The sequence below is a fragment of the Alexandromys fortis genome, unplaced genomic scaffold (assembly GCF_014885135.2).
Source record: "Alexandromys fortis isolate MF-2015 unplaced genomic scaffold, M_Fortis_MF-2015_v1.1 scaffold_51, whole genome shotgun sequence".
Lineage (NCBI taxonomy): Eukaryota > Metazoa > Chordata > Mammalia > Rodentia > Cricetidae > Alexandromys > Alexandromys fortis.
In genome coordinates this window covers 3,381,090-3,394,481 of record NW_026067925.1, presented here as the reverse complement: position 1 = coordinate 3,394,481, position 13,392 = coordinate 3,381,090, and the positions used below count along the sequence as shown (strand labels likewise).

Here is a 13,392-nt window from a genome sequence, read left to right as displayed (position 1 = left end):
ACTTTTTAAAGCCGAAGACTATGTAACCTGCAATGTTAAAGCACAAAATCCTTATCGCTGGTTTAATGCACCCCAAATAGTCTCTTTCCCCACTTGTTACCCTCTTCCTACTTTGTTTGGCAAGTCTTAAAACTATAAATGCAATAAATTATAGAAAGACAAGAGTGTAGAATTATTCTTCATTAGGCAAAGCTAGAGTTCAAAAAATTATGAAACAGCAATTTCCTCCAAAATTCAACTTTCACCATTTTCTCTGTTTTATCATTTAGATGGAAGATGTCATAGCACGCATGCAAGATGAAAAAAATGGAATTCCCATCCGCACTGTCAAAAGCTTCCTTTCCAAGATACCTAGTGTCTTCTCTGGTAAGTGTGCATCCAGCACAGCTCCGCTTTCTTCACTGTGTGTTTCATGAACCTCTGGTGTGCAGTTAAACAGCAGCTGGTAAGATGCCGTGGCACCTTCATTACGGTGTTTAGAACCTGGAAATGAGGGTAAGACATGCCGTGAACCAAGAGTCCTAACTCGATACAGGGTCTCACTTGAAAGACAGCATGAACGCATATGATAAAAGAGAAAAGAACCATATGAAAATAAATAGTGATGTGTAAAACAATGCCATGCAGACGGGATGTGGAAGTTGAGAGAGTGCAGACAACTAAGGAGAAGTCAGGGAAGGAGTCTTGAAGCACAGCATTGCTCGGAATTGGGAAAGCCAGGAAGGATCTGATCACCAGGAACCACCCCAGTGTTTACCATGCTGAGAACTGGGCAATGACACAGCCAACAGGTCATGAGCAGTGGTGGCTCGAATTTGTGTCTCTAAAAGCCAACCACAGGACTGAAATTCCGATTAACAGGGGTGATAGAGAGCTTTTAAATGTTTGTGTAGAATGTTGCGATGAGAGGTTTGGAGAGATGGTTTTGGGTGTACGGTCCTGATCACACATACTAAATTTGGCTCTGCATAACCCATGTCAAAAACTGGGTGTGGGGTATGCCTGAAACACCATAGCTTTTTGGTTCCGGTCCTGGAACTAGCTCTTGTAGACCAGGCTGGCCTCGAACTCACAGAGATCCGCCTGCCTCTGCCTCCCAAGTGCTGGGATTAAAGGCGTGTGCCACCACCGTCTGGCTAATTTGCTATTTTCTTTTCTTTTAAAGGATGCTCTCAAAATGTTCACTTCATGGTTTCTATGCTGCTTAGAACAATACAGAAAAATAAATTTCCCCTGTAATAAACTACTGGGAAAACAACATATTGGAAGATAAATGTGACTCCGTTTTCTTCTTTTTCTTAAACATACAACTATAATTTCATTTTATTCTTTTTTGTCTTGAAGTTCTTTGGTAAATTTAATATTCTATTCATATTTTTTCTCGTGACTCATTACTTATCTATTATTTTTTTTACTTGTTTATTTTTTATTTGATTTATTGAGGAAAAAGTCTCACTCTGCAGTCCAGACTGGACTGAAACTCATAGTGACCCTCTTGCGTCAGCCTCCTGAACTATAGGCCTGAGCGACCTCAAAAATTACTATGAATACATATATGGATGTGTATATATATATATTTGTAGTACTGGCACTTGAATCAACCTGGCGCATACTAGTTCCAGAGCGCTACCACTGAGAATTACCCAAGTCCGTTGTCATCTATTGTTGTTTTTGTCTGTGGATATGTAAGTGCACTTTTGCACATGTGTCTTCTTCAATTGCTTGCCCATGTTATTTTTTGAGGCAAGATCTTTCCCTGAACCAGGAGCTCCATATTCGGGCTGGGTTGGTGTATTGGTGAGCACCTGGGCTCTCTCTGTCTCCATCTCTCTTGCATTAGGGTTACAAGCCTACACTATGCCTGGATGTTTTCCATGGTTTCTAGGGACCAAATTCAGAGTCTCATGCTTGTGCAGCAAGTGTTTTACCCAATAAGCATCTCCCCAGCACGTCTGGCTTTTATTGCCTTAATTGGGTATGTGGGAGCCCTGGGATGTGAGCATAGTAGATTGTTTCAGGTTATATATAGGAGACACCTGAGATGAATTCTGAGACAGTAGCTGAGAAGTGTCTGCTGTGCTTCCGGGAGTAATTTTTGACTCAAATCCTTCTCCGTTCAAGTAGGGTGATCTATCTGGACTTTGGTCATACGTTCTCCAGTACAATATAAAATGTTTACTCAAATTTGTGCCATTGTTTCTGCAGATTGGAAAAAATAACTGTAAAGTTAAGGGCATATCTGTAGCTTTTTCTGACATTTTCTTTAAATGAATTTCATAGGTCCCAGTCTGCATGGAAACAGTTTCCCTAGAATTCATATCCTGTGACTTACGGTGTTCATTCTTCTCACGTCTGACATCTGTGGTGGGGCAGTCCGTGGCACTGTCATCAGTTGAAAATGCTTCCTATCAGACTCTGAACGTCAGCACAATAGAGACCCACATCTCAAACAGAGCAGAAAAGCCACGAATGCTAGAGGAGACTGTTGATCTCACATTTTAAAGATATTTGTTTGTTGTACTTATATTTTACAGCCTTGCTATTTTACTTTGGCTACATGCATGCTTGAAAGAATCAAAATTGACAACAAAAGTAGGTCCTTTGTTGCTTAACAAGCTGTTGAAATAATATATTTTTATGCTTTTTCTTAGAGAATATATTGCATTCTAAGTAGACTGAGTATTATTTGAGTGTATATTTTTGGCTTATATAATCATGGGTGCTTTGGAGGCTAAGGGTCTAATAAGTTTACAATACATAATGGTCCTTAGGACCCATGAGAGGAATATTTGCTTTGTTAGTATTCTAATGTGTTCATAGTATTTGAATAAGTGTCTGAAGTCTGTTCTGCTTTCATTTATTTGAGACACAGTGTCACTCACGGTGTGCCCAGGTTGATCTCATAGTCACTATCTCCTCCCCTCAGCCTCCTGAGTGCTGGGGTTGCAGAATGGCCACACCATGCCTGGCTGCCATTCTCTTTATTTTGTTTTTAATGATAGTGATTTATCTTCATGTTGATATTTGGCATAAATATTAATCAGTAATTTAGAAAAGTGCCAAGTAGTTAGGGATTGTAAATACATTAATTTATTTCTTACGATATTCAAAATAATGAGTTTGTTTCATAGCAAAGGATTTGGAAGGTCAGGAAGTTCAACCTTTCATCCATTTCTGTCTTGTATGCTATTATTTAATCTATAGTGGAACTGATTTTGAAAACTATTGCCATTCTGACCTCTGCCTTGAGTTTTCCTTTGGGCCAAAGAGCCGTTTTTTTCAGCATGACAAAGACATGTCTATTTCAGTCCAGCCTCCAGTCTGCAGCCCCCCACCCCCAGGTGGAAATCTTCCAGAGTGCTTATAAAATGACCTTGGTCTTTGTTTCTTCTCTGGGTCACTACGACTTTGGCTAAACCTCTCTAGTTTCTTCATCTCTGAAGTTTGCGGGTTAGCCTAAAGGTTTCTTGCAGATTCCTTTCCTTACATGTACACAATTCAGAGAATTAGTGAAGGGGGAAGAAAGACTGGCTTAGAGTTGGGGAGCCGGGCGCCTAGCCTCTCCGGGGCTGGCTGTCCTTGTGCAAATGATCCGGGAGTAAGAGATGCTGTGGCGCAGTGGTGGAATTCGCACTCTGCTTCCTGTCCTGGGGTAATGCCCCTTGCTCATGGCTTTCATTATGAATTCTATGCTAAAGCATTTGTGTAATTCAAGTTTTTCTTTGACCCTCATTCAATTTAGCTTCTAATATAATATTTCTATTTGAATATCTCAAAGAAGCCCTCAAATTCAACTTGTCCAAAATGAGATTCATTGTCTTACCTTCAGCCTCTTCTCATTTTTTTGTCATTATAAAGATTATTATATGAATGTTCTCATTACCCTGCCTCTCCTATAACCTCTTCTCCTTGAGTCTACATTGCCATCAGGTGTTATTAGAATAGCTATAAAATACTTTGTCTCACGACCATTTGCTCTAGTGTGACTCTAGTCTGAAATATGTTTTTTTGTCCCTCAGAATTTAGTTCTACCTCCTCTTTCATACCACTTTCTCTTGCTCCACAGGCATATGAAAATACACTGGTCTTTTCAAATCTCCTGGCCCTCATGTCACGGTGCTCTTTCTTTCTAGCCTGCGAAGTCATTGTCCAATTGGACCCAGGATATCCTTACCATCTGAAACACTTCCTGCTCTTCACCCATTTGTTCTGTTGAGAAATCATCTCTCCTGTCCACACTGGTTTTCTTTTCTTGCGTCTTCTCCTAACACCATGTTCTTTCCTCTCTGAGGACTTTATTCCATCTGGTATTATAAAGTCATTCATGGTAGCAATTGGTAATGCCCCTTGACAATCGTGTAAACTATGGGAAGACTCCATATGCTCACTCCTGTCATCCCAGATTCAAACTCCAGCATGAGAGGTGTTTATTAGATATTTGCTAGCTGGCTCAACAATCATTATAGTTTTTATTGAGACTATTTGCTTTGATGTTGATTTAGAAATTTTCTGCACTTTCATGTTTGTGTGGCTTTGACAACATATAAAAATTATTTAGCTTTAAAGAAGGACTTTTTGTAAAAGAACTGCTTAATGTTTTCAGTGATATTCTAGTAAACAAAAAAAAACTTTAAGATTTTTTTTCATAGTATATATCACATAACCTGAACCATGTAGAATTTTGCCAGGGATCCTAGATCAATGGTATTGGTTGGTAAAGGTGACAGCTTAGAGTTTTTGTAAGGTGTGTGTTAGACTCATCCAAATGGAAGGGAAGATTCTATGTCAGGACACATGCCTGGAAGCACATAACCCTTCAGTAACCTGTGTGAAAGGATGCCGTGTTTGGGGAGTGCAGGGGCATGAGTTAAGAGGAGAAGGCAGGAGCTGCAACTCCAAGAACTTAGAATCTTGTTCTGAAGAAAAAGAAGAAATTAATGTCTTAATATAATAGATTTGTTTTAATCTATTCCTTGATAATTTTATACAAGCCTTCAATGCATTTCCATCATTTGTACTCACTTTTTTTGCTCCATCTCTTCCTGGTTTTCTCCCATCCGACACCTCCCAAAACACCTTCCAACTTTATAACTTTTATTCTTCTATAACCATAGAGTCCATTTCTTGCTGCTCATACAGCCATGGGTCTGAGCCACCCACTGGTCAACCTAACTGGGACCAGATCCCCTTCACCATGGTTCTGTGGACTAAGGACAACATCTTGAGCACGCTACACAATTGTTCCACCATTCAGATAGACCCTCAGCTCCGTTTGAACCAGGGAAATCACTTTATTGATGCTTAAAATTGGGTTTCTCTTGAAAAGAGGGCTAGAGAATATCAGCTTGTGTAAAAAGGAAATGGATTTGTGGCTTAAATTGGAGCAGAAATTTAAGGCAAGGCAGTGAAATTTTCTTTAAAAAAATGATGAATAAAAGGCTTCAGGAATTTATAAAGGGCTTCATGATAGCTCAACAACAGAAAAGGGTTGGGTGATAAGGCCAGTGAATTCAGGGAGGGGATACTGTCAACAGTTTTACCCATATTTAGACAATTAGAATTAACACCTCGGGATGCCAATGACCTCAGACACATTTTTTTAAATGAAAGTGATAGAGGAAGATATTATATAATGTTGGTCTCTCCTGGAATAATCAGGGTTTGTAACTAAGGGGATTTATGCATATATGTATTATAACCCAGGAGTAGAGGATCTGTCTTGGAACAAGTAAAGTAAAACCAAGGTGAGAAAGTCAGAGGATGCACCTGTGGAACAGGAACACGTGTGAGGAGCAGATGTGGTTCCTCTGGGACAGCTTCCATGTTCTGGTGGAGAGCATTGCTCACCCGAGTTCACTTGAAGCATCCGGAACACAGAAGGGTAAAGACCTCCTAATGACAGAACATGCAATCCCACCATGCCTTGTGATACAGCACTCAGTGTCAGGACTGCAAACATTTGAGTGTCAAAAGTAACCCGTCCTCACATGAAGTAACAACTCTCCACTTTCTTCAAAAGGGTGAGGATCTGTGCAGTGTAAGAATATAAAAGAGACATTATTGGTGTACTCATGAAGTAGAAGCTTAAAGTCAAGACTTGACCAAACCTCTGATAATATCTGTAGAGACATCCACCACCCACCGTCCCATCACCTTTAGATTAACCTAGCTTCAGAAGAAACACGTTTGCTGAGCTAGTGCTCTCTCAATGTCTCATGCCCTTGACATTCAACAATTCTGTTCCTCTGTAGAACTAGACACAAGCTTCACTCTTGGAAGACTTCCATTGCCTTCTGTAGGTTGACTTGGAAGTTATTCTGTTTCCACTGAGAACCGCAGGAAACAAACCAGAGTTCTCAGTTCACTGCAGAGTCTATACGTTTCCATTAAATTTGCATGTAGCAATGCTTAAGGAATGACCCTTGAGATCCAAAGAGTTTGTGAGAATGCCCGTTGACCGTTATTAAACAAAAGGCCCCTGCAAAGCAAGTCACCTAAGAGGTTTACAGGTGAAATTACTAAAACGATTCAGGGAAGTCCAAAAGACAGGTGCCTGCTCTAGATTAAGAAGCACTGTCAATGGGGAAGAAAACAGGGAACAGTGAATAGAGATCCCTAGCTGGCCTCTCTGACTTTCATATAGTTTATCTTTAATTAGTTTCCGGAGGTTCTGTGTCACAGGCTGCGTAGGGAGCCGCTTCTCTAAGCACTTTTTCATTGCTACTTTGCTTCTTTATCTGAAACGTTCACATTTAACACACCACCTTGCAGATGCCTTGCCACCAATGAGAAAGAAAAAAAATTGCTGGACAACAATCTTCTCTAAGATTTTTTGTTTTTTGGGGGGAGAGGGGGTGTTAGACACTGAACCTAAGGCTTCCCACATGTGAGACAAGGGCTCTCTCTACCACTGAGCTAGGGTCGCAGCTATCTCTAAAACCGAGTTCAGGGGCTGGAGAGATGGCTCAGAGATTAAGAGCGTTGCCTGCTCTTCCTAAAGGTCCTGAGTTCAATTCCCAGCAACTACATGATGGCTCACAACCATCTGAAATGAGATCTGATGCTCTCTCTGGCGAGTAGGCATATATGCAGACAGAACACTGTATACATAATAAAAAATAAATATTTTTTAATAAAAAAACGAGTTCAGTGTTTTGCACATACTGAGCAGACACTGTACCTTCGCCGTCTTATATCCCAAGACTCTGGAAGCTTTTAGGGTTCAGAAAAGCATCTTAACTTTCTATGTCCGTTCCAACAATTTCCTCCCCGGAGCTCTATACCACCGTTCAGCTAATTTGATTAACTAAGGAAGCCGAGAAACTTCCTACAACCCCCCAAAAAAGTAGAATCTGGTTTAGTATGTATTATTGGACACAGAGTAATTAGTCGTTTTTATTTCAGTCCTCCTTCTGTGTACCTAGTTTTTTAGCTGACTTGATTTTAGCCATGCATGGGAAAATAGGCAGTGTATGAGCTTTTTTTTTTAAAAAAAAAGTTCATTTTAAATGTGATAACTTAAATGTGATCTGTTTCTTTTCCCTTACTTTCTAAGGCTTGCATAAATATCAGTGTTACACAGCGGTGATTGATGTAGGCTTAAACCTGTCATGTGAATAGCTATGCAGGTTCACGTCAAAAGAAACAAAATTCAAATGGACTTGGGGAGCATGGCTTTTATGAAGGATTAAGCTTTTCTTACATTCCACCAAAATGTAATTGGTTCTCAACTTGAAAATCATAGCAAGAATAGAACATGGTGGTGTGCACACGTAGCTGATTGCAATACTTGACATTCGGGTTAGAGACGGTAAGGTCAAGTCCTGCTTGGGACCCTTAGTGAGTCTTTTAAAATAGGGTTGGGTGCCAGAACTTCAATAGAAGAGTGTCTTCATAACATGCACAGATGCACAAGCCACTGAACTTGATTCCTCACACTAAAACATAGCACAAGGTAGAGGAAAATGATATGTAAGTTTTCTATTAAGCCTGGGGTACTGTTTACCTAATACTAAGATGCTTTTAAGAGTCTAGAGATGTTCCTTTCTGAAACCGACCCATCCTGGGATATTTTTTTCTTCTGTCCATATTTTTAATAGGAAAAGATATCATGGGTTCTGCAAAAAAACAGGTTTCTCTAGAAAACAACTCTAAAAGATATTTTGTCAGAAATTCTGTTGTTATTGTTTTCCCCTTATAGTATCCTAGGCAAGTTCAAAGCTACAGACAGAAACTTTAGGAGAGATCAGCAAGAAAGGACCAATAGGATAAGAATAGTGCTAATACTTAGCATACAATTAAAAAAACTAACTCAACAGTTAAGGCTACTGACTGTTCTTCCCAAGGACCTGGGCTTGATTCCCAGGACTACACTGTAGCTTGCTACCGTTTGCAACTCCAGTTCCAGATGCTCCAATGCCCTCTTCTGCACCTCTCTGAAAATACTGTAGACCCACACTGTAGATTTCCAGGTTTTTCATGCCCAGGTGGAAACCTGAGGTGGCCCATGTGATGGGCAAGCACATGGGTCTGATACCTTAAAGGGGACTTGAGCACCACTAAGGAATGAAGCTGTCTTGCCCTTTGGACAAAGTGAAACTGATGCAGTATATTTCATATTTTCTAAAATTATCAGTCTGTTCCAGGACAAAGGTCTGCACATCATAATGGCCAAGACTCTTGGCATGGCTAACGGGCCCTCTCAAAGTCAGAGAACACTGCAGCTATAAATTATGTTCTAAACGTCTGGGATATTCTTGTTGGTATTGGATGCCTGGTGGTTGTTAAATCTGGAAGCCAGTGTTACTAATGATGTCAACTTTTAAGAAAAGGTAAAGTCTTAGCAGGTGGAGGAGGGGAGAGCACTGGCAGAGGTGAAGACGTAAAAGATGATCGACAAGAATCATCCTAGCCAGGAGCTAAAGAGATAACTAATCAGGTGAGGTTTTTGCTTCTCTTGCAGAAGACCCAAATTTAGTTCTCGGGTCTTACGTTAGTTAAATAGCAGCTACCTAGACCTCAGGCTCCTGGCAGATCTGATGCCTCTGGCTTCCATGGGCACCTGGGTCACATTCACAAACCCACACATAGACATATAGTCACTATTAGCATGTCGGGTGCTTGCCCTGAACTCACATTCTGAAAATCACTCTTTCAAATATAATGTTTATATAGTTTCAGTCAGCTTAACCACAGAGAAAGTAACTGATTTACTGAAAGACATTGCCTTTTCAAAGAACGGCTCCCACGCTGACATAGAAGACCCGTGGAAGGGTGTGAGGGACCACTGAGTATCGGTCCCCTAAAGTCATCATTCCAATGCATATTTTGGATCCACAAAACCACATAAAGACCTTAAAAAAAAGATGGGAAAGAAAGAGATAATCAACTTTTCCGTATTCACAATCACATGATTACGGTCTTGTCAAACTATGAGTTAAGTATTTCAGCTGGGTTTAGTGACCTGGGCCTGTTATCCTGCTCCTTACAGATTGGAGACAGAAAAATCTCAGGTCCAAGGTTGGCTTGGGTTACAAGGAGATTCTGTCTCAAGGTAAAAAGGTAAACAGAAGGCTGCAGACATAGCTCAGTGGGAGATCATTTTCCCTGGATGCCATTGCCAGTACTGTAGAAGAATTTAAATAGCAAACAAACAGGCGAAAAACCAAACCAACCAGTCAAACAAACAACAGCAAAAGCCCCAGATCACTACCAATCAAAATGCAGAGTCATGGAGCCCAGTTCCAATGAACACATCCATAAAACATTCAGCTACTGAAGGTTCAGGGAACATTGATGAAGAGGGGACAGAACGATTGTAAGAGTCAGAGAACCATAGAGTTTGCCGTGAGATTGTGGCTTCAAAGAATGTCAGAGGCTGCAGCCCGGAAGTCTCACCAACATGTCTGACCCAGTGAGGGCTGAAGAAGGATGTCACCGATAGACATGCCAAATGGATGGACTAAAAGCTTCAGCCTTACACAAGAAACTATGGGCAACCGAGGAAAGCTGGGAATGGATGAGGCGGTTTTCCCTGGAGGAGAAGACACCAATTGACCAAATGAATACATGCATACAAGTAATATTATACAGACTGAGTAGGGTATACTTAGGAATATATATGTAAGTGCTTATATGCATGTAAGAATGATTAGTGAAAGATCAGGCTGTGATTTTGAAAGACGGTGGGGAGAGGTATGTGGGAAGGTTTGGCGGGAGGAAAAGGAGCTCAAAGGTAATTATAATCTCAAAACTGTAATTATGAAAACAAAAGCGAGTATTTTGTGCCATATTTTAATCAAATATCCAGACAGAATTTACAGAACTTGAAATGCTTCAAGGATACACTTGAAAAGGCGTCCTTTGGACACAAAGAGTGCTATTAACCATTTAAATATCTTAAGTAATTAAAAGGTAGAATTTGTTACCAATTGTGTCTTAAAATATAAACAGTTCAAAGGATGAAAACATACCGCTAAGGAGATATGAACGGGGGAGATGGAGTGGTTGGGTCTTAAGTTTAGTTTCCATTGCAGTATCACTGGACAACTCAATATTTCTAACTACTGTGCATAAAGCAGAGAAACGAGCAACGAACAGAAACTCTATTTCAGCTGTCATTTTCATTCTAATAATGACTTTATTACCACACTGTGCTTAGGCTGGGTGTGACATTCCTATTCCTGCTAGATAGTTAATCTGTTGCCAGGGCCAACAAATTGCCGACAGTGGATGCAGGGTTTTCTTAGTGATGGGAAGGCATTTGCTAGATTTCTGTTTTCAAAGCAAAATATATTCTGTTTTGCTTTTTTTTCTAAGAAGCAGATGACATGGTTTATTTTTTCTAATCGTTTCTGACTACCTGTAATGATATCAGAGTCACCTGTTCAGGGGCAGCCAGTGTGCACACTCTCGTTGAGTTTGCATGCTGTGCCCAATTCAATATCATTGCCACTGTGGGATAGCTGCCAGTGATGTCCATCATAGTGCAGTGTTCTACCTCATGTTTCTTTAAAGCTGGGCAGTTGTTAGTGACAACGACAGTTTCACTTTCCCCTGTCTGATCATCCCCAGTTCCTGCTTGTACCTCAGCAAATATGTCCCCCCTTTTCATCATACGTGGGAGCTGAGAGCTGGTCACCTTAAACAATTTTCTTGTCTTCTCTGTGCTCATCACTTCCTGTCTTAGTGTCTGGAAAGCCTCTAACCAAGAGTGCTGCCAAGATGGCGTAAGCAATGAGAAAAATCTATCTGTTCAGTCCGTACCGGCTGTTTTCATTTCATTGTAGCCATGCCCAAGATCTTCGAGATGTCTTCTAACTTTTAACACTCTTTCATGCGTGCTATCTTTTATTCCCCATGACAGAGAGCCATCGAAACTGGACCCCCCCAGCGGATGAGTTCCTTTCTAACTGTTCTCATATCTCATCACTCGTTTAATATCATTACATATTGATACCGACTTTCCCCTGTAAGACGCACTCCAACTTTGTTAGCTGATTTCTTCATTATGATGTCAGTGCTTAGTGCACTGAGCCATCTGGAACATTACTGTGAGAATAAAGCAGAGCGAGTCAGAGGCAATCTTGGAAATTTGTTTTGGGAGATTTCCCTGATGTTGACATATTCCATTTTCATTTGGTAGTAATCTACTTTGGAAACTGCTTATCGGGAAATGCTGCCTTTCCCTTGAAACAGCAGATTTGGAAGCTCACTTCTGTTTGTTCCCTTTTAGAATCTCCACATCCTGCAAATGACAGACTGCTACTGCAGTGCCTCTGGTGAGGTCTGGGGGGGGGGGGTCTCCTGCTTCTCCCACACGCCGCCCTAGCATCATTTTCTTCTGAACAGACTTCTGTATGTTTAGTTTACACTGACTCTTCATTGGTATAGAATTGCTGACAGTGTTGTTAATCTGGACGTGTTTCTGTGAAATAGTGAACTAGAGAGCACAGCATCTAAAGGCCATGTGTGCTCTGCTGGGTTGCACTGTCTTTTACACGCATGGAAACATGTGGTTTTCTCTTCATGGTTCTCATATCTCTGATCACATGTAGAAGGTTCCAGCGATTTCTCTCCTTATCATTCTTGGAACGGACACCACCACTGTGCCCCCTTCTGTGGGCTAGCCTGTTCTCACCATCCCCCTTTCGCAATTTCTTTCTGTAGTTATGCTCTTCATTGAATTGCTTTTATCTGGCGATCGTCCCTCATGGATGGGTGACGTGATTTTTGGCACCTGAAGAGAAGCAATGTTCATCTCTTCAGCCCTCAGTCCCTGGTGTGTAGACCGTGTCAATGACGTAAAGAACAATGACACATTTAGATTCATCCTCAGCAAATGTCGTTTCTCATTGGTTGGCAATATAAAGAGCCCTCTGCCTTAGTAGGTTATGTGAGTACCTAGTGCTGCCCCGAACTTCCCTACCAGCAGGGAACACTGAATGATGGTGGCTGTACTTTGCTCTGTGTTGCTGCCTTGTGTGGGTTTCATGGCTGATAATTGGGAAACTGAACATAGTTTTCAAGTTTCTTCAATATCCCCAGGCTCTTGCAATTTAAATTTTGTTGTTTGCATTACATTTAATTTTTAGAATATTGAGTACTCTTGCATTTAAATGTGATATTCCTCCAAACCTGGAAAAAGCAGCAAGGCAGTGAACAGACCTGCATCTATTTCTTATGCTTCAGGTGAGAACACCATGTCTCACAAGACAGCTCTGGCCTTGGTGAATGTGATCTGGCTGCAAGAGCTGCCAGAGGAACTTCCAGTATCTCAGATACTTGCACTGAACTAACATTCTGCAAGTATCAGCCTTTAAATGGAATATTTATGTATCTGCATCCTTGTAACAATGGAGAGCAGTTAAATAACTTCCACCTTTAAGTAATATTGGTGCCATTTTAATTTAGGTTGATGGAAAATGTAATGAATACAGACCATATTATACCAGGTTATGATATGGAATCATATATGTGTGCATATGCTACATAAACCCAGAAGCACATATACATATCATATAATAGATGTTTTGGTGAAAAATAATAAACTATGTATAGTATAGTGTATAATATTTTATATGTATAATTTTATAATATGAGATTATGATACAAATATATGTACATATATAAACTGACACAGAGAACAGAAACATACTCCATGATACAGAAATGATATGTGAAATACAAATCTTATGAACTTTGTTTCTTTGCATGATTGCTCTATCTACCATGTCTCTCCAATTATCATTCATTTATCTGTCAATCAATCTTCTATCTGTAAAAAATAAGATTAAACAGAAGCAGTATTTAAAAATGCTTTGTATATTACATATTATAGGTAATGAAACATCTTTAATTGTATCATATGCATTTATTTAAATGTACAAATAT

General features: G+C 40.3%; 1 protein-coding gene across 5 annotated transcripts in view; it reads left to right on the top strand.

The window, feature by feature from the left end:
• Rgs7 (regulator of G protein signaling 7) overlaps positions 1 to 13,392 on the top strand; it is a 351,190-nt gene that overhangs the window by 196,096 nt on the left and 141,702 nt on the right. For all 5 annotated transcript variants that reach the window (XM_050142896.1, XM_050142894.1, XM_050142892.1 and 2 more), the window contains one exon: positions 270 to 366. In XM_050142896.1, coding sequence (XP_049998853.1) covers positions 270 to 366 — 97 coding nt within the window. The remainder of the gene's footprint in view (positions 1 to 269; positions 367 to 13,392) is intronic.